Here is a 25104-nt window from a genome sequence, read left to right as displayed (position 1 = left end):
GTTGCATTTCTTTTTCAGGAGGTCAAAAGAAACTGCGACAAATCGTTTATGTGAACTGGACACCTAAATTTAATGCCTCTTTGCCCTTCTTAATGCATACAATTGCCAACATTACAGCCCTAGACAGACTGACCAGATGTAAATAGCTCAGACTTCCACAGGATTATGTGTTTTGATCAGGAACAAAATGTTTGGATACCTTTTAAGGCTAGATTACTGAACCCAGCATCTCCATGCATTCATAAATTTTCTATGCACAAGAAATCTTTCCAATGACTGCTAGGAGTGTTGACTCCAACCCTGATAGTTTTGACCGCAAAACAAATATCCCCTGTTATTGGATTTTATCTACGTCCAGATGAGAAAAGAAAAACACTAGATGGGAGAGTAGATTAAATGAGAGAGAAGGCAGACTGCTCATAACTCCTACCTCTTGTAAAAGAGGCAAGAGCTCCTACCATGTTAATAAAACTTCATAAATATTTTACTAATATAAAATGGAATGTAATGTATTCATGCCAGGAGACATGGAAGTGGCGTGAGCTCCCAGATAGCTCCTCTTGCTGCAATTTCATGCAATTTGCAAGCTGGCACCCAGAATCATAAGCCCAGGACTACCGAGACCTCTGGGTCAGTCAAGACAAAGGCACCTCACAAAGGTCCCCCAGTGTGAATTTTACAACAGGTCAGACTGCTAATATTTGCACCGGATCTGAATGTCCCCTGAAAGCAAACTTCAGCGCTGAAATACTTTTATATTTAAGTGGTAAATTATTATAGAAAACTAAGTATGGGATTGCAGATAGTCTCCAAGTTTTACTCAGACATGGGTTCCCCCAAGTTCAGCACAACACAGACGGAATTCGTGAGAAAAGACTGCTAAGGAATGAGGGAGAAATTTTAATGCTAACAGTTTCTCAGATTTCAAAAGCCGTTTTGGTTTTGCTCATCATTTTTGAAGGGGGAAAATGACTACAACTCAGCTTAAGAACAGGGAAAAAGAAAACGAATGATAAAGTTTCAGATACAGCCTGGGTGGCCAGCAACAGCAGAACTTGAGGAAAGTCAGCACGAAAGTGACAGCTGTGGTGATGCAGAGCATTACCGAGGCTGGTGTTACAGCTCCGTACTTCAAGCTGATATAAATACAAAGGGACCCACAGATAACAGGCCTTCGGGATCCAAAGCTTCAATAGAAACATCGTCATTGCCTTCCACCTGTTTTGGATATGTCCCAGAAGCCAGCTATTCCCCAGCCAGAGTCTAGATTCAGTGTGACAAAGTCCCACTTTTCAGAAAACTGTGTTGTAAGATTTTTAAATCAGAGCTAGGCGCTTGCTCAGAAGATGCTGGGAAGGACTCAGCCTTGGAAAAGAAACAACTACCAACCAAACAAGCCACACGCTACCAAGGACAACAATAAAAGAAGCCTAAGGACGGTTTCCATTGCTTTTAAAAATAAGTATTTGTAATAAGCACACACTAAGGATACAATATTAATATTAAATCAATCATGATTGTTTACATTTCTTTTGCTGAAGCAGTGTTTGGTGTTGTGGTGGGGTTTTCCACTCAGATAGAAAAAAATTGACCAACACATAAAGAATTACTTAGTACCCAAACTCAATTTACCTTCCATTCCAAAGACCAGGGATTTCAAAATCTCTTTAAGAAAAAAAAAAAAAAAGAAATAGAGGGAAGCCTTCAACCCAAATTCTTTTCTTCTTGTTTATAAGAATAAACAACAGATTTCATGTAAGAGCAACACCAAGAGGGTAGAAAAAAAATGTTCCAAAGCTAATTTTAGTCCTGCTGATCTCAGGAGCTTAGTGTTCCCGTCAGACTGAACAGACTCCAGTGGTGCCCTGCCTGCCTGGCTGGAGAAATCTGTCCCTGGAGGTCTGTTTACAGTACCTTGTACCCTATATCTAGAATGGTTTTTAGGAATTTTGGGGGTTTTTTTGTTACACTGGAACAAGTATCCAGGACTGCGTTGATCCAAGACACAGATGGGACCTACTCAAGTAAATTAGCAGGAAAAAAAAAAAAAATCAAAATTGTTCACGCTTCATTTTCTGCAAATCAGTCCCTCAGGAATTCATCAGCTAGCCAAAATTCAGTCCCCAAACTTATTTCTATTAAAAGAAGAAACTGATGACAGAATCAGGTGTATCTTTGATACAAACCCATCTGCTTACATACAATACAGCATCCTTTTACCTGCAACAAGGTAAGAACAAGTGATGAGATCTTTTTCCTTGATGGTTCTCATCCACACTCAGCCAGCACCATATCCAATCCCTCCATAAGCTCCTTCTACTTCTTTTCTCCTTAGAGACACATTCCAACCGCTACCCCTGGCTGTTCCTCCCTATTCAGCACCATTTTCTGAGGCTTGTTTCACTGGTTCTTATGTCATATATAGGCAACTCCAGCAATCACTACCTCAATGCCTTGTGTTTGCTTTATGAGTTCCCAGGGAACATCCCTTTGGTCACATAGTTAAGTTTTTAATATTAATCTCACCAGGTAATTCTGGGTTGGCTGCGACTCCATTATTTCAGCTACCTGGATCCACAATGACTTTAACCACTTTTTAAACGCTTACCTTGCCCGTCAGCTTCACTGAATCTTACCCAATCCACAATTGTATCCTCTCACTTCCACAGATGTCCATACACTAACCCTTTCAGCCAGAAAGACAAATGCTTTAATGAAATTACTAGTTATGCTGTAGACAGTGGCTGTCAAGGTATTTCATATTTCAGCCCCCTCAAAAAAGACTGTTTCCAGCCATGCCTCCTTGTGATTTTTCTACTGTTGGTATGAAACCTGCCTACCTGCAGGGAGCCGTGATTCCTCATGTCCCCCATCAAGAGCAGACATCCTCTGCTGGATGCAAATGAAGAATGCATTTCCCAAATGTTTATCACCTAGACAGGAGAACAGAATTCATGCAGGCACCCTAACCTTCTTCTGGGTAAAATCTGCCAAACTAGCCTAAACCACCTTTAATTGGAAACAGTGAGAACTAGAAACAAACAGAACTATGCAGCAGTAAAAGACTCCTGCTGTTAGACTGCCTTTGCTAGCAGGATGACAGCCGCAAACTGAGAAGCTGTGGCGACTAACTGATAGGTAGTAGTGTCTCAAACTGCAACTTCACATTAAGGCTTCAGTTACATTCCCCCCTTGCTGCCGCCAAGAGAGGTAGCCCTCTCCCCCTGTCCCTCCCCCAGTTTCTTCCCAGTGGGACACGTGTTTCTGCCAAGTCCTTGCTCCAGCGCACATTTGATGGCAGCACAAAGCCAATTCAACTAACTAAAACAGCAGAAAGTAAATTGGTTTTGGCTGGAAAGCAAGCTGAATTGGTTTACTACGTGATAAAGCGAGCACTAGGGTTAGTGCAAGACAGAGAGAAGATGAACTATACAGCTGAAAGCAGGACCAGCAGAAGAGATATAGGCGAGGTGAGAATGGTAAACAGCGAAAAAAGCTGTTAACACAGCTCAGCTCAAGCAGGGAATCAGTCTTACTGCGCTCCAGCAGTTTACAGAACACGTGTCTTAAAGTATTCGATTCCTGTAGATCTCTCCTCGTTTCGGGCACAGGAGTTCCTCTGATACTCGCATGTTACTTAAAGGGGATTTCAGATTTAGCCCTGCAGTGACTTTAGGACTGCACTAACAGTTTCATATCTTAAGCCCAAATTCAAGAAGCACTAGTACCCCAAGCATGCTTCTGGGTAAGCCCTGGGAAGGAAAGGGATGTTCTGGTCCCAGCTCTTGTGCTAGGTAGTGCCATGGCTTAGGGAAGCTTCCCAAGGCTCAAGATTAGCCGGGCATGGTGCCATGTTACCACCACCACACTGCTTCCTGGGCATGGATCGTCCTTACGTATGAGGCTGAGCAACAAACCAGTTGGTTGCTACAGTGCTGGTTCCTGAGTCTCTACAAAAGTAGATATTTCCCCAACAGAAAGCATCCTGAGAGGACCAGCACATTGAAAAATCCCAGGCTGGCAGTGAGGAGACAAAGCCCCTGGAGATCCACTGCAGGGAGGGTTTTCAGCAGACCACCAAAAAAACAGACTGCAGGTGTTCAAATGGCCATTTATCTCAAAGGTAGCTTTAGGCCAGAGGAGAGTTTAGTTGCTTACCTCCCTTTTCAACCCATCTAGCGTAGCACGACCTGTTCCCACCCACTTGCTCCTTGGGACAAGTTCTCCCCTTTTTCTTTTGCCTTCTGTCCTCCGTACATCTGCTACTGCAGGGCTTCTCACCCCAGGCACTGAGAGTCAGAGAATCATAGAATCATGGAACAGTTTGGGTTGGAAGGGACCTTGAAGATCATGGAGTTCCCTGCCTTGGGCAGGGACACCTCCCGCTAGACCAGGTTGCCCAAAGCCCCATCCAGCCTGGTCTTGGACACCTCCAGGGATGGAGCATCCACAGCTTCTCCGGGCAACCTGCTCCAGTGCCTCACCATCCTCAGCGTGAAAAATTTCATCCTGAAACCAATGAGGTTGGCTTTAGCGGAAAAAAAAAAAAAAGCCAACCGGTGGGCCCCCTGAATTTTAACTTTATTAGCCTTCCAAGTTTTCCAGTTTTATACCTTCGCAGGGCCCCGCTCACCAGATTCTTCCTCAGCACCATGGTGACCTCATTTTATTAAATTAAACGACAGCCTAGGTTGTCCCACGCTCCCAGACGCCAGGTCTCCCCCACGGCCGGGCGGGAGGCAGCACCCCTCCTTCCCCCCGCCGCCATCGCCCCCGGGAAGCAGCGCAGGCCGCGGGCAGCACCCGAGCCGGGGGCCGGCCCGCCGCAGGAGGGAGGCGCGGCGGGCGGAGAGAGGTGGACGGCCGGGGGAGGTGGAGGGCGGGCCCGACAGCTCCCGGGAGCTGCTGCGGGGCGGGCCGGAGCGCGGCGCTCCCCTCAGGTGAGGGGCGGCGGGGGCAGCTGGCCTTGGCCCGCGGGGTGCCGAGGGACGGGGGTGCCCTCGGAGGAGTAGCCGGAGGGGCGGCGGGGGGCGTTCGGCGAAGGGCGCAGCTCCTTGCCCTCGGCTGGGCGGGCGGGCCGGCCTCAGGGCGGGCCGCCGCCGGGGGGCAAAGGGGACTTTGGGGTGGTGGTGGCGGCGCTGGGGCGGCGGGGCCGGCGCCAGAAGCCGGCCCTGGGGAAAGGTGCGGAGCTGCTGCCCGGTAAATGGCTTCTGCCCGGGGCAGAGGAGCCGAGCTCCCCCGGAGGAAAGCACTGTCTCTGTGTTAGCCGTAAACAAATAAAATACTAATTTTATTTCTTTAGCGACACCTTTGGGAGACGTGATGGGAAGTCCTTCAGTGAGTCCTCAGCTTGATCAGTCAAAATTAAGTCGACTGCAGGCGCTTCTGCAGTAATGCTGAAGGGCTGCGATGAAGGCAAATGAGAATAAAGATTGCTTGGCTGCTTAAACTGTTTCTGTATTTTACAGGTTTGGGCTTAAGTGTGCTGCGCCTGAAAGGGTAAAGACACTTTCAGGAAATAACACCCCTGTAATATTTAATACCAAATTATCAAGGATGTATCTTCTCGCAAACTTCCTTTTGGCCCGGCCCGGCTTTTCCCGTACCTAATGTTTGTCCAAGCGGCGGGCCCTGCCGGGTGCTGCCTCTCCTTGCCCCCGTGGGTGTCCTCCCCTCAGAAACTCCCAGCGCAGAGGCCAGAGCCTTCCCTGCCGGGTTGTCCCTGCCCTGGGTGGCAGCTGTGTGCAGGCTCCTGCCACGCACCGGGGTGTGTGCTGGGTTTCGTGCTTCACCTAAGAGACCAGATCGGTGAAGCCGAGACTCATGCTCTTAGTGGACGCCGTGCCTCGTCCTTGCAGCAAAGATAAGGAGAATCAGAGCAGGACCTAGTAAATAAGCCACGTGCAATGAATGTCAAATTTTTGAAACATTACAATTACTGGATGAATAGGAAAATGTAAAGAAAGTTACTTTACTTGTAGGGGTTTACTTCCTTTGCTTCTTAAGGAAGTCTGTACTAAGTCTTCAATCAGCATGAAATGGAGGTGAGTGCTGGTCAATGAATAACTAAGCAGAGCTATAAAATTAACCAGTTTTGTTTCTCTGGCTCAGGAAGTTATTTTAGAAAGAAAGGCTACATGTAAGAAACAAGATGTCTCATGCCGGGAGACAGTACCAAGATAAGCAATACAGGCACCATGAGAATTATGGATCTGATAGATACGAGGAAGACAGAAGAACGAGAAAGCCATACCCATACAATGCAAGGTACGTCTTTAGCACCTTGAAGAAGCATAGTACAGCAGGTCTGTAATGTCTGTCATCTTGTTTGTGTACTTTTAAATACCTTCATATTACAATAGTAGAGAAAGCATTTACTCAGCCTTGAAATCATGAAGCATGAGCACGCCACATTGGGTATCAGGGAGTTATTTCACACTTGGAAATTTAAGCTTTTTCTCTATATTGAGCTCAAGAGATAGGCAGAAAGGTAGGCTGTGTGGCACAGTCAGAGATGTGAATTTCATGGGGTTGTCTGGTGAAATAGGTGAAGTGTGACTGTGTGTCTTGGTACAGTTCCTGAAGAGGCTGGTCAGCAGGTGACAGCAAGCCAAGGCTCGCCAAGTATGCATTGCTTAAATGAGAATGTTATGTGACTGAGACCAGCACAGGGACCTACTGAACTCTCAGGTTGTTCAGCCGTGAACAAGTTCCTATTAATCCAAAATGAAATTAATTTCAGTAGTCTCAGTCAATGAATGAGTAGTTGTTTAAGTGTCTAAGGCAGTTTGCGACGCTTGATAGTGGGTGAGCGCCCATCAGCACAATAAGCAAATCAACTAATAGAAGTCTTGAAGTGACAAATAAACTGTTTGGATATTACACTTCTCCTTTCAGCCTGGCTAACCTACAGCATAGTAGAAGTGAGCGTAGGCTATTTTCCTTTGTGTGCGTGCCAATGTCTGCATTGTAAGAGAGAGGTCTGTAGCTCTAAACAACCCTGGCAAATTGGCCATGGCAGTAAGGTGTTCATCACTCCTGTTTAGTCTCTGGGAGCGTGATTGTTGGGCAATTTAAGAATTGAGGCAAAGAGGGAGAGGAAATAAATATAATTAAGATTATTGAAAAGCTGAAGTACTCCATGATAATATGCATTTTAGCAAGAAAACTGGGATGAGAATAAAAGCAGTTAGTGAAGAGCACTGTGTGGACTAGAAGGACTACTTATGGCTAAGTAACGTGGCTAATAAAACATTTGGATGATGGTAATGCTGTTGTATTATGAAGATAGCTAACGAATTTTTCTTCTGTCCCTCTTAAATCATGAAAAATTGGAGAGAAATGGGAACAAAGGTCAGCTTAAGAGTCATCCTCAGAGGCTAAATGACTGTCTTTAGCAAAAGCAGAGATCAGGAGGGGGGATATAGTTCAATTATCTTGAACATAATAGAAGTGAGAGCAACAAATGCCAGAGATGTATTAATTGCACAGTGGATAGAAAAGAAAAAAAAAAAAGGGTTGGATTTTTGTTTTTTTTTTTCCATATATAGCGTAATGAAAGCAATGTCTCACAATACAGCTATATATTAAACCACCACTTCCTAGTAAAGCGCTTCTCTGGACTACTTGTTTTTGCTGTTAGTTTTAAATGGCTGGACACACAGACTGAAAATTGGTGGAAGGACCGTAAAGGCCAAGAGACCATTCCTGTATCCATGGAGGATTAGAGGAAGGGAAGCTGCAGCTACAGATCTGTAACAGCCACGCAGATAATTCTTAGAGTCAAGACAAGAATCTGGGGTGCACCAGCCTCACTCCAGCTAATCGAAAAACCTTTTTCATCAGTTGTTTTGATGGAGTTTGGCTTAACCTAACAGCATTTCTGCTGCTTAGCTCTTATGACAAAGCCATCTGCTTTTGTGAGGAAATTTCAGTATTTTGGTGAAGACTTAGGCTGATGAACCAAAAGACCTCCAGATACTATAATGGAATAGATGGGAAGAGTTCCGTGGAAGCTGTAATTTGGGTGCCTAATGCTTTCATCCCTTATAAGCAAGATTTTCTAGCCAGAGGATTTCTTTTTCCAAATGCATTTCTGTCTGAAACTCCTATAGCAAGCTCCATCTCATTGCTGAGGAGAATGAGTTGTATTATCCTGAACTGGACAGTCCTGAAGGAGAACAGGAGCAAAGATGGCCAGAATAGGCCATTGTGAGAAAAAAAAAGCATCTAAAAGAAGTGATTTTTTTTTTCCTAATTGTACTCTGTTGCTGAACATTAGGGGGGGGTTGTTTTGGTTTTTTTGTTTTGCTTTGTTTTCTGGCAAGTAGCAGGATACAATAGAGAGAAGCAGCTGCGTCAGAAGTACCAAAGGGATTGCTTTCAAGTTAACTGAAAGTCTTATAAATCACACAGCTTATTTAATTTATGTGACACAGCTGTGCAGGATGCTTTGGTGGTTGCACAAGACACAGGACAAAGGTCAGAAAAATCAGAAAAGTTTCGGCCAAATAGAGCTGTTGGCAACTACAGGCGGAGATGTTAGCATTGGTCTTGTTATTGAATGTCTTAATTAAAATGTAAAAACTACAAAGAACATGATTTAATGTGGATGAATGAGATAATATTTTAAGTTGAGTCTGGAATTGGATGAAGATAAACCTTAGTGAAGTGCAGTGATACTAGGAAACAAAACTACAGTTGAAAATGGTGATCTGTGGATAAGAAATTCAAGATAAAAACTGAATAGGAAGAAGACTTTTAAAAATAACAGTGCTTACCCTTTAATAACAAAATCATCCAGCTGTACCTTGAAAAAGGCAAGCTCCAATTCTCCTTCAGATGAGGGAGAACATTTAGATTAGACCAGATACAAACCAATTTACAGTTAATGTTTCTTTTAACCCGAGTGTTAGCTCAGTTTAAAAAGGAAAAATTGCACTTTTCCCATAAAATAATCTAAATTTCACCAACCTTAAAAGTCATCAGGCTTCAGATGTAGAGCTGTATGTCATTGCAGTGAAGCTGATGATTCCCTTTTGAAGTATACAAATGAAGAGTCTAATTGGAGACACAAGAAATTGTTTTTTTGGGTCGATTTTAAATTCCTCTTCAAATATCATCAAAGACCTCAAAAAAAAAAAAAAAGGAAATATTTAAATAGGTAACTTTTTTCCCTGTTTTAAAATCTGTATCTGTTTCTTTTAATAGCTTTCATTCTTTCAAAAGGCGCCTTTGTGGGACACGGTAATTGGAAGTACAAACTTGACAAAATGCTACCCATGAAATAGTTTGCCACTTCGCACATTTATTTTGTGAAAATATTTCTCATTTTTATTCTCTGGGCTGCTATGGACTAGCTAAAAGTGCTTGGTTCTCATGAAAAGCTGTTACTCGTTTTTATGGGAACAGGAACTCTCCCCATACCCTTCTCCTTGCTACCTTTTGCAGGTAACCTAAACAATTCAGCCACCCTGCTCAGAGAGTACACAGTTTTCCAAAATAACAACGATCAAATGCAAATATCTTTGTGAACATGGATTTGTGCAAGTATTGGGGATATTTGCTTTCAAAACACGCAAATAAAATCACAAAAAAGCACAAGCTCAACCTGTGAAACAGGCTAGCTGGTTCTGCTAACAGGAGCCTCTGCCAGTTTCTCGTGTTTTAGTGTTCAGGAGAGAACACAATCTAATTAATTCACATTAATTGTTCACTTCCTTTTAGATCAACAGAAGACATCCGAGGTGACCAGCGCTCAAAGACTTCCACTGTTTGCTTAGACCCTTACCCTAAAACCTCAGAAACAGCACGGGAATATTTTGGCCCACCACCAGAACATTATCCTCCCAAGGAAACCTTCTCAATGAAGTGTTCAAAGGTATGCACGACAAGAGGTATGTGAGATTCTTATTGCCTGCCATTCACCTTTCTCCTTCCAAGAACTTGTCTTGGGTTCGGTTTCTGTATTTAGAAGCACAACAAAGTAAAACTAAGGGAATATTAAAAAAAAAAACAAAAAAAAACAAACTAGGAGAGTTAATGAATGGCATAACTGCGGGTTACTGGCACGGTTTAGGTGTCTAAAGGCAAGATTTATGGAGATATTTAGATACTTGACAGTGCGTCTCCAGAGTATGCATAGCGAGCATCAGATTGGGTCATGTGCATAATCACCCAGGTTGTGCAGCATGAGTTAACTTTCGGGATTTAGGAATAAAATAATTTACATCTGTAGGCAATTTAAAGATGGCTGTTGAAGCTTTGATGGTAGTTTATTTCTGACACATTCTTCTCAGACTTTTTATCAACTCTGGATTTAATCCAGTCATCATCACTGATACATTTTTATAAAGCAACATTGTGGGAGACAAAACTATTTTATGGACATGAATCCAATAAAACAGCTCTTGAGAATTAACTTGTTTTTTCATAGCTAGAAAGTGACTACAAGAAGTGGAGAAATGAGCATTAATGTGGGAGGAAATCAGCCTTAACACTTAGTAAACTCGTTCCCATAAATGGAAAAAAAAAAAGGCACTAAAATATCCATTACTCCTTAAAAGTTTTTATTTTTCCACGACAATGAGCTTTCTCACCTTGTTTGTAGGAAAGGCCCATTGCAGTCTGAGTTGGAACTTGCAGCTAGGTGCAAAGTCTTTAGCGGAAGTCTGTAAACAGGCTTTCAGTGTCCTCCAGTAGAGAGAGACAAATGAAGAGTTTAGTTGTTGGAAGTAAATTAAAATAAATAATGTTAGATTATTTCTTCACTCCATGAAGCAAAGTTAAATAACACACTCAATTTGCTCGTAATATTTCTCTGTATGTGAATATGTGAACAATTTTAAAAGTGAGCTGAACTATTTTCTCTTATAAATATGTTCTGTGCATTTGTATGCAGTTTCATCTAATGCAGTTTTTCATCTTAGGATTTAACCACAGTTAGTAGAACATATTTAATGATACAGTCATACTGATATTTTTTCCGTGACAAAATTGTATCAGCAGTTTCTTCTTCAACAATACTAAATTATTTTAACTTGTCTGAGACGCTCTAGAAAACTCTATGCCTTATTTTATCACAGCTTTAGAAAAATGAAGTGGCAAGATATTTTTAGTTTTCAGTTTCACTGGTTGTTTAGACTTATGGATAGCTTAATGTGACTTGCTGGGGTTTTTTTGACCTGCATTTGCTTCTCATTATTTCAGTGCATAAAACATCGTTAACATTTTGAAAATGTCCTAGTTTTGGATGCATCAGTTGACGATGATGATTTCACTCCCCCAGGTATTGCTCAGTATTTTCCAAAAATTTAGCATCTGAGCTTGCAGTGGAGGAGGGAAAAGAGATCATGTAGAAAATAAACCGTTTTATTAGCAGCTTTACTTCAAAAAATGAAAAGATATTGGAGGTTGAAAGATTATGAGAATGTAACTCTCCTGTTTAATGTTTGAAAGTACCAAGATTTAGCAGAATTTCCTAGAATTGTTTTGCAGAATTCTGTATTCCCTGCAGTCATAGTAAATGTTATAAACGAAAAGCTACATGAATTGTTTACTAAGAAGTCGGTACATGTGAGCTACAACTTCTTACAGCATGAAAAGTTCCTGTAAATACTTCTTAACCATCTCTCTCTTTTGCCAATGATTTATCAGCACTCTGCTGAAATTCCCCTTCCCATCACCGTAACTAGCATTAAACAAGGCTAGGAAATCAAGGGATGTACCACAGTCTTTTCCAAAGCAACAACTGAAATGTGAACCTTAGTTTCTGACCGTGCGTTGCTCTACTTTCACTCATGCTTTGGTTTTGATTTTTTTTTTTTTTTTTTTCTTTCTTTTGCCCAGCAAATACAGTTATGCTCTTTGTGCATGTTGACCAGTTGGGCAAACTGGAGAGGAATTCTAAATAACCAGAGCTCTGAAAAGTATTTCCTTCACCAAGATACTGCCCTCTTTATCCATGCAGCCTACCAATTTTACAGATGGCAATCATGGAAGAATTTTGTGTGGTTATTATTAAAGCATACTGCACAATCTCACTATTCAATTTTTTTCAAATCTGTGCATCTGTTGTAGTTTTTTGGTATGTACTTTTCAGCTGAATCTCTTTGGAGTCCCCACTTCCAGCTCTTTGGGTCATGTTGCAGAGCAGTCTCAGGATGCACATATTTCCTTCAGGTAAAACTGAGCGAGAGGGTGAGCTATAACTACTAGCAGGCACTCTGTGCTTTGGACCAAACTAGAGATAGAATAAAGTACTTCTCTCTCCCCAGAAAATGCTTATCGTGTTGGTCCTAGAACTTCAGTTCCAACTGTTTCAGTCCACAGATCCACTCCCACCGCACTGGTAACGTGGGCATAACTAGCAACAGGCAGCACAAAACCAGGATTTCTCCTTAACTCTGTTTGTTCAAAAACCAGTTGGTTTCCTCTTAGTCTTGATTTTATTTTAACCACTACTAACCTGTGAGAGATCTTCCCTTTTATCGCACAGCTGCTTGTGTCATTTAAGAGCACTACCACTTGGATTGCCTTTCTTCATATATCTGCTGATTCTTTCAAATTACTTCCCTCTAACAAACTTTCGCCACTTCCCTGCTCTGCTGTCTTTTGGTCTAGTTTCTGTATGTTTTTTTCATATTTCACACTTGTGGATCTGAGATTACAGATTCAAAAGGCAATAGAAATATAGAAGTCAGCCACCTTCTGTTTCTGTAGTAGTAAGGAAGACCTGAGGAACAGTTATAGATTGGTGTCAAGCTGTCTAGTTACTTTATATAATTATATAGGAATTGGAAATAATCTGTTCCTGATAAAGACAAACCTTTCATCAACTAAGGAACCACTGCTTGTGATAACCATTTCTTACAATTTATGCACAGTAGTGCGTGCCATTTAAAGCAGCACACGTTGAAAACAACAAGAGTTTTTGGCCCGGGGATACTTAGAGTTGAAATACTTTCAGAAGAAAACATTCAACTTGCTTTTCACAGTGCAGGTAAATTTTCTGTAGTTCTTTCTTCTGTGTAGAAAAACTAAATTAGTAATCGTATTTGCTTTTCCAAGGACCCCCTCAGGTCCTTTGAAAATAGGACCAGATTCAGTGCTTTTGGTTACCAGAGGGAATGAGGGAAGTGTTCAAAGCTGGCTGTCACGCTGCTACCTTCACCTAGGAGAGAACAAAATCTGAGTCAAACCCAAGAGTGCATTGCTGATCTTAAATTGGTCATAGATAGTTTTTCATTTTCTTTTTAGTATGTATATTGGTGTGAAAGAGGTGGAGCATTGTAATTCCAGCATAATTCTTCTTTTAGTTTTACTTATATAGTGAAGGTTAACTAAATTCCTCCCATCTTCGGTCAGTACGCCACTCAGGAAATGCCTGCACTTTTGCCTTGTACAGAATTGTACTGTGCTGGTCATAACTTTTGAGCTAAGTAACTTTTTGTTTGTTTTGGTTTTGTTTTTTTTTTTTAAATTCTCCAACCCACATCGCATTTAAGGGAGACAGCACTAAAAAGGTTAGAAAACAGTTTGGGGGGGAGCAAGTATAATTGAATCTCTGTTCTTTACTGCCATGAATACAGCTTAAAGAGATGCCATGAATAGTGTCAGATTTCTTAAGCATATTGTAGGTGCTTCCAAACAATCATGCCTTTAGCCTACATTCTAACATCCACAATTGTTAAAACTTTCAGACCAATTTCCTCTCAGAAAAAGACAGTATTATGGTTTGTAACAACAAGAAAAGTCTCCAATTTCAGGCATAGCCAGGAGGAAATATTGAACTGAATTTATTTGGAGGAGGAAATAGAATTAGGGAGTAACAATGACTTTCTCCAGGATATATTCATGCATTAACAAGCCAGCATTAATTCAAATGTAAACATCTATAAGCTTTTGTTTATACAAAGCACAGTCCAATTTTTTTCCTGTAGCTATGCATGCTGGCAAATACTTATAGACTGGAAAACATACTGAGACGAAAAGTGACCCTAAACATAGGGTTCACACTGGTAGACACTTGGTTTGAGTTATGCCATTGTTCATAACCATTATACTGATGCTGTTACGTTGTTCTGTTCTGTCCCCACGAGTCAGACGTGGGATCAGGAGGGGAACAATATTTAGCAGAGCGCTATGGTGTAGGGGATGAGCAGAGCACATCCAGTGCTGTGGGGATGTTGGGGGAGAGCAGTGGTCTGCAAGAGGCATTGGACTGAAGTAAAAGACCTTCTGTAGTTTCAGTTGTGTATGGTCAAAAACACCGGAGGGTCATTAAATGTGCATAGTTCAGGTAACTGTGGATGACAACAAGCATTTGACAAGTACATTCAGCAGCACATTAGATCTTTTCAGCAGTGGTCAGTAGGATACTTAAGTTTCTGTGGAAGCACCCAATAGGATTAGAAATTGCTGTATTTTGTAGTCACCACCTTCACATTTTGCCCCTTACAGCCTGCCATGCTTAGCCCCTTTAAATTGTGCTCAAAGCTGTCATACACTGTTCCCGTGGCAGTTAATTTCAATGTATTTGTGCTGTAAGAAAGGAGCGCTAAGGTCCCCTATAGTATCATGTGTAATTAGATGACTTCCCCCTCCTATCTGTTACAAAGTATATTTTAAATACAGTGTGACTAACAGACTGAATTTGCCATCAAGTTTTTAATCTTGTAATTGTGAAGACAGAGGATATTAGTGGTGGGAATTCGACAGAGCTGTAGAGATTAAAATAATCCCAGTTATTCAAAGTGCTCAATTAAAATGGCACAGTAAGAAGATACAGAGGCAGAGCTGCAGGTAGCCTTCCTGTTCTGAAGTTAAAGTCTTTCACTTGGAGGTAGGTAGTTTGTTGTGAGATACAAGTGGCCGTGAGCAGTTACCTCTTTAATAAAAACATGCAGGGGAGCTGCACCAGTTGCAGATGCCAAATGTTACCTTTAGCAAACTGTTGCCCTGCCAACATAGGAAACTTTGCTCTGCCCATGCCTTTATATCGAATTTTTTTCATGCAGCTTTTGGCATTGTGCGAACATGCACACTGTTGTTTTTAGAGAGGGGAGAACAACAACTGAGAAGACTCACTTAAGTTGGCACGGGAAGATGCTGGCGAGGTTGATGTTAGCTGTTAGGTCTGTGTTACACTCTAGCCCGTGCTTCCCTACTGGGAAATCTGCATTGTATAGCACAGGAGTCGCGCTGTCTTTCAGGTAAGACCACTGGGTCTGTCTTCCCCACATCTGACCCAAATTCTGGGAACCAAGTAAAAAACCTCTTCTCTTTAAAAAGTGGCTCTCAAAGCTAATCAGTACGGCAGACTGATTCTGTATCACTTGAGCGGGTCATCTTAGCTGACTTAAAGGAGAAAAATCCACCCAGTCAGGAATGTTGCTCACCAGGTGTGACAACCCACAATTGGTAAAGGGAGTGAGAAGCTCGGGTTCACAGGTGCCTCTAACCTGACCTACCTTCAGCCAGATTGTGATTGCTTAAAGAGCAATAACACCCCAATCTTTGTACTTTCTGAAGGTGGCTCAGTTTCAGTTCAAAAGGAGGGAGCGGCTATGGAAAGTTGGCATAAGGAACAACAGTATTTCATTGTTTTCTGAACTCCTTTTAAAAAAAAAAAAAGAACCCTCCTGCAAGTTTGTTTCAGCACCAAGGTATTTGTTTACTATTTGAAAGAACTATGGGTACATTAGGAAGAAAAAAGGCTATTTCCTGAAATGCTGAGGAGACCATGCAGAGACCTACCGCTGCTACAAATTAATGTACAGCCTTTTGCAGCCATTGTATGTAAATCACTATTGCCAAGCGCTACAGTTTAACGCAAGACCTTTTGCTTCTCACCCTTTCCAAAATTGTGGAAGATGACTCATGCTTGGTTAGCAGGAGAGGTCAAGAACATGCTAGAAGTGATGCTTTAAGGAACTACTGGGAACAAGTAAACCAGAGCTGCTGTTCCCAGGCAGGGGCTGGGTTGTTCTGAAACTGTCTTGATGGCAAGTAAATGTTAGTGTCATACAGTGGTGGGAAACTCTATGGGGATAGAGGCTGATGCAGTAGTTCTACAAATTAAGCCCACCCTTTCCTGTGAAAATTGGACAGCACTGTTTAGAGGATGGGAGGGTATTAAGCAGAAGGATTAGAGCAGGTGGGACAGTAGTTTTTTAAGGGACGATGATACACAGGAAAAACAGGACAATACATTTGGATCTGAGCACTCTGATTGTGAACATAAGGCTTCTCTGAATCATTAAAAACAAGGCTGGTCATCCTTTGAGATTTCCTAATGGAGTGATTATCTTGACTAGAGGGACAACTTATTAAAAGATAATAATAATAATGCTTCTTTCTAGAGAACATAAATCATTTAATTTTCCCAGTTTTTAACTATTTTTCGATCCATTTCCAGTAAGACGGCTATCTCAAACGAGCATAAATGTGTTGGGCACTTACGTGCCATTTAAATGCAGTTGGCTCCGAGTATGTAGTTCCCTTGGGTCCTTTGAAAAGCCAGAATTCAGTGAATAACTGTTGGTGTTACATTGCCTAACTCTTGTGTTTTAGGGTTGGGTTGTGTTTTTTTCCGCCTTTGAACATTGCTCCATTAGGGAGATTTTAGCATAACTCAGTGAAAACTAAATCCCACCACTGGCTGAAGAACACAGAGACCTACAAAAACAATGGTGGGGTGGGGGCTCGGAGGGGATTTGTTTACGACAAAGCTGTCTATTGCCCTGATCCTGCATCAGTGAAGTTGGTTGAATTCCTGTTACTGGTTTCAGTAAGATCTTGCTTTCTACTGGTATACATAAGCAGAATAATATCGTTAGCAGGATGTTTTAGTACTTTGCATCCAGATTTAATATTTATAATCTATTGTGACTGTTCTCTACATTTCATTTCCCTTGTTCAGTTCTCCTCCACTGTTTTGGTTTCTCCCTCTCTCACATTTTTCTCCCTGTCCAAAACCAAAACAAAACCCCTCTTTCTTTCACTTTTTCACTCCCTTTCTCCTTATCTATTCCTCCTGCCACTGACTCTGTTTAGCAGAGAGGTGACCAAAGCTGCGTGTTGAGCTGTGCCTTTACTCTCTGGGGAATGCTAAACCTGCCCTGGCAAGAGAAGTTCAGCATTTGAGATCCTTTTCAGGACTGACTGCTGCTTTTGTAAGTCACTATATATGGGCAAAATACTTGCCTGCTCCTTTGGGGGGGAAAAAAAAAATTACCTCTGAAAACCAGAAAGCTACCCAAACTGGGAAAAAAAACCCTGAAAGATAACTTTGAGTAAGAAAGGCTGGGAGAATGACGTGTTGTAGCCTCTAATTTGTCTCTTACCTTCTCCTAGAGTGACCCCTCATGCGATGTGACACAGGTGTCCCTGACCTGTGCTGCTCCCTGCACAGCTGCCCTGCCGCTGGGGTGGAGGTGTCCAAGAGGGGCAGCCGGACACCTCCGGGGCTGCCATCTGGGTCCCACTGGTACGTGGCCTGCAAAGGAAGCAGGGGGAGAAAGTGAGCTACAATGGGGAAAGCCAAAGATAAAATATCTTAGAAGTACACAGGGATGTTAACTCAAGAAGAAAGAATGCTAGCAAAAGAGACAGGATAAAGAGTCCATGTGCAGTCAAGGGAGGAAAAAAAGTAACTACTGTGCCAAGAGGCAGTGGAGGGAGACACTCTGAAGGCTGCTTCTATTAGTCAGGCCCTCGTGGGGTCAGGGCGAGTTCAGCAGAAACAGCCAGAACTGACTGTCCTACAGATTGATTCTTGTCAGCCTCAGAAACATAGGAACAAACAAGATTTGACCGTTACGCATTATGTAGACACGTACGTACACACACTGTGATCCTGACACCTGAACACTGGGGCCGTCCCGCTGCAGTGCCTGGATGAAAAAGCTTCCTCACGGCTTCCAACGCGTGAGACTGGAACACGCAGTTGGGTTACCGGGTACCACACAGTCAGCCACATTGTAGTTTTATGAGGCAGAGCATGCAGATTTAACAGCTCGCCTCACCTGAACAGGAGAGTTTCTGGTCCCTCTCTGGTCCAGGCTGGGTTATTTTCCCCGGCTAAACTCATGCCAGCACGATTGCTCATCAGATACTCTGTGACTCACTTCAAGTTGCTAAAGTTGCAGGAAAAAACAGCAGCGCACACACACACACAGAGAAAAAAAAAAAAAAAATTGAATCGCTTCCTGCTATTTTAATTTATTAAAACAGCTCTTGGAAGGCCCTAATGCTAGGCTGGAGTTATTATTACTGGGCAGGTGAGAAAAGTGGTGACTGCGCAGCCAGGTGTAGGAACAGTTAGAGTAAGGGCAGCTGCCTGTGGATCTGTGCTCCTCACAGGCCGCCTGGCTGCTTTGCCGGACATTTGAGCCCACCACTGGAGAGAAGACAAAACCATTGCTCAGTGGGTTAACACCATGGCAATAGCCCGGCGTGTGCCTGGTATAGAAGGGAAAGAAAAAGTGAATAGTAGTTGAATAGTACAATTTGGGAGGCTGCTGTTTGTTATAGCAGGAAGCCTACTCACAGCAAAAAAGATCAGATTGAAACACAGTTAACAAGTACTAGTAACTAACAACTAACACAGCAGTTACTATCCATTGCAGATTTATATTTTATGGAAGGAATGAAACAATTCCCTAGAAAGCTCTGGCAACCCACCGTCTTTCAGGTTGCAGCCGTTCTGCTCACCGTCAGTGCTGAAAAGCAGTGCAGGAAGGAAGCATGGGAAAGCAAATGGAAATCCAGGAGCTCAGGCTTGAGTCTCATTACTTGCTTAGTAAGAAGAGGGTCAGTTCCCAGAGCCAACTGTGCACTGTAGTAATTTTAATACAAATCAGTAGCATTTTACATAGGTCCCCAGATTTCAAACTTGAGAAAGGAATCAAACCAGTGGAGTTCTGGGATTTTCAGACCTCCTGTCATTTTACACTCAAATCTTGCAATGCGTTCATTGTTGCATGGGATTTGGGAATAACTGTAGAGATAAGTAACTTCCACTTTGGAAGACCTTTTGGCATCTAGTTTCTGCAGCTGTAATTCTAAGATGACGTAGCTAACCAGGCTGTGAAGGCAGGAATGGCAGCACAGACTCAGAAATGTGGCTTTTAACTCAGCCCTTTCTGCCAGCAGTTCAGTGCCTGACACAGGTCACTGCAGGTATATGTGTGTGTTAGCGTACCTTGGCAGAGCTAAGGTCCAAACCATAACTGTCCTTTTATCCCTTATTTTTCCAGTCTGTCCATCCTGTTTATACTAATATAGTAGGATTGGGTATCAGCTTGTAACTATCACAGATCAAGGTTGCATAAGGCTTTTGGGGTGCTCAGGTCAGATCTGAACATAGTTACAGGGCGTAATGTTTCCATCAAAGCCCTGATGATTGTGCAAGGCCTTAGGGATTTCCTCTAATTGTCTGCTACTTTCACAAACCCTGCTGGCTGTCATCATAGACCTCTAACTCATGGCTTGGTTCTGCAGACTGATTAACATTTTAGGATTTTCTTTAATACAGGAGGCTTTTTTATTGCCCTTCTTTTAAACAAAGCTTATCCATGTGGTACGAATAACTGGTGGAGTAATGAACCTCTCTCCATTGTTTAGTTACTCAATTCTACAGCGGGTGTGTGTGAAAACTGTACAGGTACATACAAAACCTGTCCAACCTGAATGTCCTGTCTGAGGAAGTTTTTCAAGCATGCCATTAACGCATCTACTGATGCAGTTAAAAATACAGGAGGTCTACATTGATCATATTTGTCATCCCATGAGCAGAGACACATTCTGCCAGCCCTACTGTGGTACCAGCAATCAGCTCAGTGAAGTTAAGGGGTTGCATACAGAATTTTTGTGAATACATAGGAAGTTTTTGGAGTAGCATCAGTGAGGATTGAGGTCAGTTATAAACGTGGAGAGGTTCACAGCAGGTGCTGACAATCAGAAAATTGCCTTTTCTAAAGCTCCTGTACATCACATGTCAATAAAGTCAAAAGTCAATAACCAGCGGATCAGAGTGCCCCACCAGTCGTAGATGAAAAGGAAATTCTGAAGACAGCTTACTGGTCAGGAATTCCCAACTTCCAAGTTCCCAAACATACTAAAAATTTATGTTTCCCTTAATCAAATGGTCTTTCCTCCCTGGAGACTTGTAAGAACCACTTCCTGATGGAGCATCTATGAAATCAGTAGTCAGCCCTTAAAAAGGGAAGTGGCCTTCTGCATCCAACACAGGGTCCAAGGGCCCTGAGGACCTAAGTTGACTCCCTGTATTTGGAAGACATGTTTTACAGCTCAACCGAGCAGGCAAAAAATATCTGACCGAGTTCTAGTGAGTGTCCTGTACAGCTATTACTCTTTCAAAATATTTTGAACAGTCCTGGTAAAGTGATGGCTCTGTACCCATTAAAAAATGTTTGCATTTGATACAAGGAGTTCCAAATACTGTCTCACAGACCAAGACTTAAATTTCTCTGTATGTTGTGCTTCCATATTTCCTTTGAAATATTTGAAGCCTCCTGAACAGATTTGGTAACCAGCATGGTTATTGCCCTGCTTTGCAGAAATGGTTGTGTGGAAGGGTCAAGGAAAAGGCATGTTGTCATGCAGAAATCGGCATCACCTCTGAAGAACACTTACATAGAACTGCACACTTGGTTCTGCCTCAATGAGAGCATTTTGTCTTCTCTGCCTGCTCTATCTAATTATTTTTAGGACATGAAATCTGTATATGTATTAACTTGTGTATGTACACACACACACATATATATACAGACACACACAAACTGAAACATGCTGAGCCTCAGATGTTCTGTTCCCAGGTATTACCACCATTATCACTGCTCTCCTTTGTGCTTCTGGGATGGTTTGCAAGGCCACAGTGTGAATGGGCTCATTCCCTACAGCTGCGTTAGCAGAAGTGAGGGGACCAGTCTGGGTACAGGGGGAAGCAGGAACTCCTGAAGTGGCCAAAGACCCTTGTCAAACCATTCCAAGCACCTTCCTGTGAAGGGCAAGCGGCAGCAGGAAGGTGCTCATTACCTCAGCCCTCTGGAGGGAATAAGAAGGGACAGAACGGGAATATCCGATCATCCTTCATGGTGGCTGTCACTGGCTTGCTTTGGTTAGAAGCATCTGGCAGCACAAGAGAGGAATTTGTCTAATTCCCTTGTGAGCTGCCGCAGCCCATTCTTCTCAGGCCCATGCAGCCTTGACAGCAGCTCAAGAGGAAAATGCTGTGCTGATCAATGTTAGCAGCATAAAATGAAAGTCTCTATGCAAACCACAGATCCTGCCCTACTTTAAAGACAAATACAGGACCACTGTGTCGCATCTTATGGTCTTAGCTGTCAGACTGCAATGGAATAATAGGATTCACAATCCTGTAATTAGCTTCAGAACTTGAGGAGCAACACGCGTGATACACTAGGGGTTTTCATTTCCCAAATAGGCAACTCTAGCTAGGCTAGGCTTCAACATCCGTCATGTTTACTAATCTTAGTCTGACCCCTAGTGAGCTGTCACAGAATAATCAGATTTATCTAACAGATGCTGCACCCCTCCTAAAGGCAACTACCACAAAAAGAAGTCATTTATCCACTTTTTTTTCTTTTTTCTTAAAAAACCTTGGTCATCTTTATCAGTAGGGTAACGTAAGAAAAAGAAGAGTCAGCTCAGAAGTCATAGGCTTGCTTCTGAAGGTGCGGGGTGGAACACGCGACCCAGTATAAAATTCACTGAATTTACCTCTGCATATAAGGTGGTTTTTGCCTCCTTCCCCTCCTCCTGTTTTTTATGCACTCAGAGGCTGCTGCTTCAGATTTATGAAGAGATTTTTAGCTCTGAAGGCAATGAAGTGAAAGTCAGATAGAAAGTCAGGTTAGATAACAAGTTTAAATTAACAAACACTTAGAAAGACAAAAAAAAAAGGGTGTAAGTTAAAGCAGTAAACGCCTTTTAAAGGACCTAAATAACTTGCACAATATTTTAAGCCGTTAGAAGCTTCTAGGTTTTTTTCAGCTTTAACCTCAGGATTTTGTTCATACTGGATATTTCTTGCTCGGTGTGTTTATGCCAAGTAGTTCCAGGCCAAAATACAATCACTGTGCACTTGCCTTGGCAACCACACAAGCACAGTAAAATTTTTATGGATTTCTTTCCCCGCATGAAGATCCATTTATCAAGCACACTGACAAATTAAAAAAAAGTAATTTGCCCAACCTCTGAAATGTACCCACGAGAGCTCGCGCTTCGTTTAAAGCAGTGCTCTTCTGTAGCTGTAACCAAGAGGACTATCTCAGTGATAGTGCTCTCTGGCTACGGTCTTGGTGTACTTCTGTCACCCCCAGTTTGCCCAAGATGCGATTTTAACAGCTTTTCCCATCTTTCTGCTCCTCACAGGCATTTTGAAGTTTGTGGAAATCACGGTTAACCTCCTGGTGCTGATTTGCGTGGGCGCTGCCCAGGCCTCTGTTGCAGGTTTCACCTCCCTCGGCGGCATTGGCATCGGATCCTTTAACCTGAATTCAGCCTACAGCCCCTTTGAGGGCACGGAGCTGCAGGAGGTGCGGGAGCTGGACATGCAGTTCACCCAGATGAGAGCCCCTTGCGTGTACGGCGGGGTGGCCTTCAGCTTAACAGCAGCCGTGCTTACCCTTGTCTTCCTCGTCGTGGGGGCAAAACCCATCCAGCAGCTCAGGGTAGGGCTGCTGGCGGGCGAATGTGCCTTCAACCTGCTGGCCGGCGTGGCGTACATCGCGGCGGTCGGCCTCTACCTGCATTTTGTCAGCCGGGTGAACTCCACGGACGTTTGCAAGAGGCGCGAGAGGCTGTATGCTCGCCGTGGTTATACCTCCATGAACTGCGTGGTCCAGGGTGGCGACGCGGCCGTCGGCCTTTTCGGTGTAGCTGCTGCCTGCTTGTATTTTGCCAGCTTCGTGGTCTGCATCCTTGCTATCCGAACCGTCCAGGCCTTCTGGAGCCACACGGCCAAGGCTCAGCACAGCCTCAAAAGCAGCATTAGAGACAGAAGCGTCAGAAACCCCCGTGCCGTGCACAGGACCTCTGAAAGCTCCCACAACGTCCAGGCTCTTGCCACTTTGGTGTGAAGTCAGCTCTGGGACTGCACCAGAGAGCAGGAGCTTCAGCGAGGGATGGACACCGGGCTTCGCATGCTAAAGAGGTGACCAGTCCACAACGTGACTGTCCCACAAGGTGCTGAAGCGTGTATTGAATCACCAAATGTAACAGCTCTGCTATAACATGATGGAATAAAATTGTCATCGAGGAGATGTTTTAACAAGGCTTTTTTGCATCGGTCTCTCAAGCTGGACTCTTGCATTTAAAATGTGTTTGATTGTAACGTTTTCATCCTGCACAGAGCAAATCCAAACAGCAATCGGCTGTTAGGAGGTTGCAGCCGTGGTGCTGCCAAAGTTGTGCTAAGAACCGCGTCCTTTCCTCTCCCGTGACATAAGGCACTGAATCCCCGGCTGGGATGGGCAGCCTTCAACAGGTCCTGTGCCTGTCCATGCATCCTGTTGCCTTGTGCCACATGGCTCACAAAGCAAAGGACACTCGAGAGCTTTTCTGAATCACCATCAAAGCTCCATTTGTGACCTGTTTCACTTGGGCTAGTGAAGCGTTTTATCTTTTGAGTCACGGGGGTTGACACATGCCGATCATGTGCTCCCTGAGGAATGCTGCTGGGAGGAACTATCTGCAATTTCAAACGCAGCATCTGGGTCCTCCTCCAGTTCCCTGCTGTGTTTCCCCGTCTCACTGAGCACAGATCAGAACCCGAGGGGCAGGACATTGGTCAGCTGTCAGTTTAGAAAAGATACTGCTTGCTTCTATAACCACCTAAACAAGGTTTGGCTTGTTGACTCCACAGCTGGCGATGGACAGAGCCCGGGTCGGGAACACGCTGGGTGCCCTGGAGTTTTCCATGGGAATGCTCTAACAATGACAGAAAGTAGATGCATCCCTCCAATACCTAAATGCGCAAAGCATGAGTGAACAGCAGTAATTGTATGCCCCCAAGGTTGAGAAAATAAATTTAAGAGAACATCTTTCAGGAGTCCTTTGTTCGAGACACATGAAATAGATCACTGGTCTTCATAGATGAGGGAGTGAGAAAAAAAGGCTGCTCTTGAAATACATAAGATTTGTCAGCTTGAGAGGGGGGAAGAGACAATTTTGATTCTGGCTGTGCTCACTCTTTTCAGTTTTCTCTGGCTCAGAGTCACTGCCCAGATGAGGCTCTTTTGAACCGTAGCAGAGCTTATGTGTATATATATAAAGTACACAATGAATAGATCTCAAAGGGTTATGTCTGAGGTAAGATAAGCCAAACAAGAAAACATTATGGTTCTGATTAGAAGTGATTACATGAGCCTTTACAGTAAGTATTTATCATTTATATCATACCTTAACCATCTCTTTAACACTTTGAGCATCAGCCATCTTCATAGTATTACTATGCTTACGAGGAGGCATGAGTGAAGAGTTTTTCCAAACTTGCCATGACTCACGGTAGTGAGAGTCATGAAACCACAACTTCCATTTCTACCTCTTTTCCCAAACCCAGGCCTTCGCTGGTACGCTGTGACTGGCTGGAAAGGCTGTTTCAGAGACGGCTGGCAGGCAGCTAAAGCCACAGTGAACCACTTCTTAGGCAGTTCTTCCTGCACGTTTGTTCCTGTGCTACCTCTACATCTCGCACATTTTGAAGGCAGGTTTACTTATGTGATGACATGCTGTTATTACCTTATATAAACAACCAAAAGCAGCACCTTCAAGTGACACATTTGAACGATTAGAAAAGGCTGCAGATAAGAATGTATAAATCTCAAGTCAGTCCTTAAATACGTGTGGAATAGGAATTTTAATCTCAGGGCTTCTTACTCTGCCCCCTTCATTTTCAAATGCTCGCCTCCCGTCCCTGTGCAATAGCAACAGCCCTCTGGCAGCATCGATTCGCTTTCTTTTTTCCATCTGTGTGTGGTAAAGGCCTCAGTTCTTGCAAGGTAATTCAGTCTTTAGAAAAAGATACACAGAGCTTCCCTGTGCACTGTTGCTGTAGCG

The 25104-nt window shown here is 43.2% G+C and overlaps 1 protein-coding gene across 1 annotated transcript; it reads left to right on the top strand.

The window, feature by feature from the left end:
• The first annotated feature begins 3843 nt into the window (after positions 1-3843).
• On the top strand, positions 3844-23126 carry LOC141464083 (uncharacterized). The gene is given in 5 exon segments (XM_074146809.1): positions 3844-3896; positions 4686-4940; positions 6112-6267; positions 9727-9896; positions 22420-23126. Coding segments are annotated over 5 exon segments (1341 nt in total).
• Positions 23127-25104: the final 1978 nt, after the last annotated feature.

Source organism: Numenius arquata, chromosome 4 (genome assembly GCF_964106895.1).
Source record: "Numenius arquata chromosome 4, bNumArq3.hap1.1, whole genome shotgun sequence".
Lineage (NCBI taxonomy): Eukaryota > Metazoa > Chordata > Aves > Charadriiformes > Scolopacidae > Numenius > Numenius arquata.
Note: the sequence above shows the minus strand (reverse complement) of the source record. Positions and strands in the feature narration are given on the sequence as shown.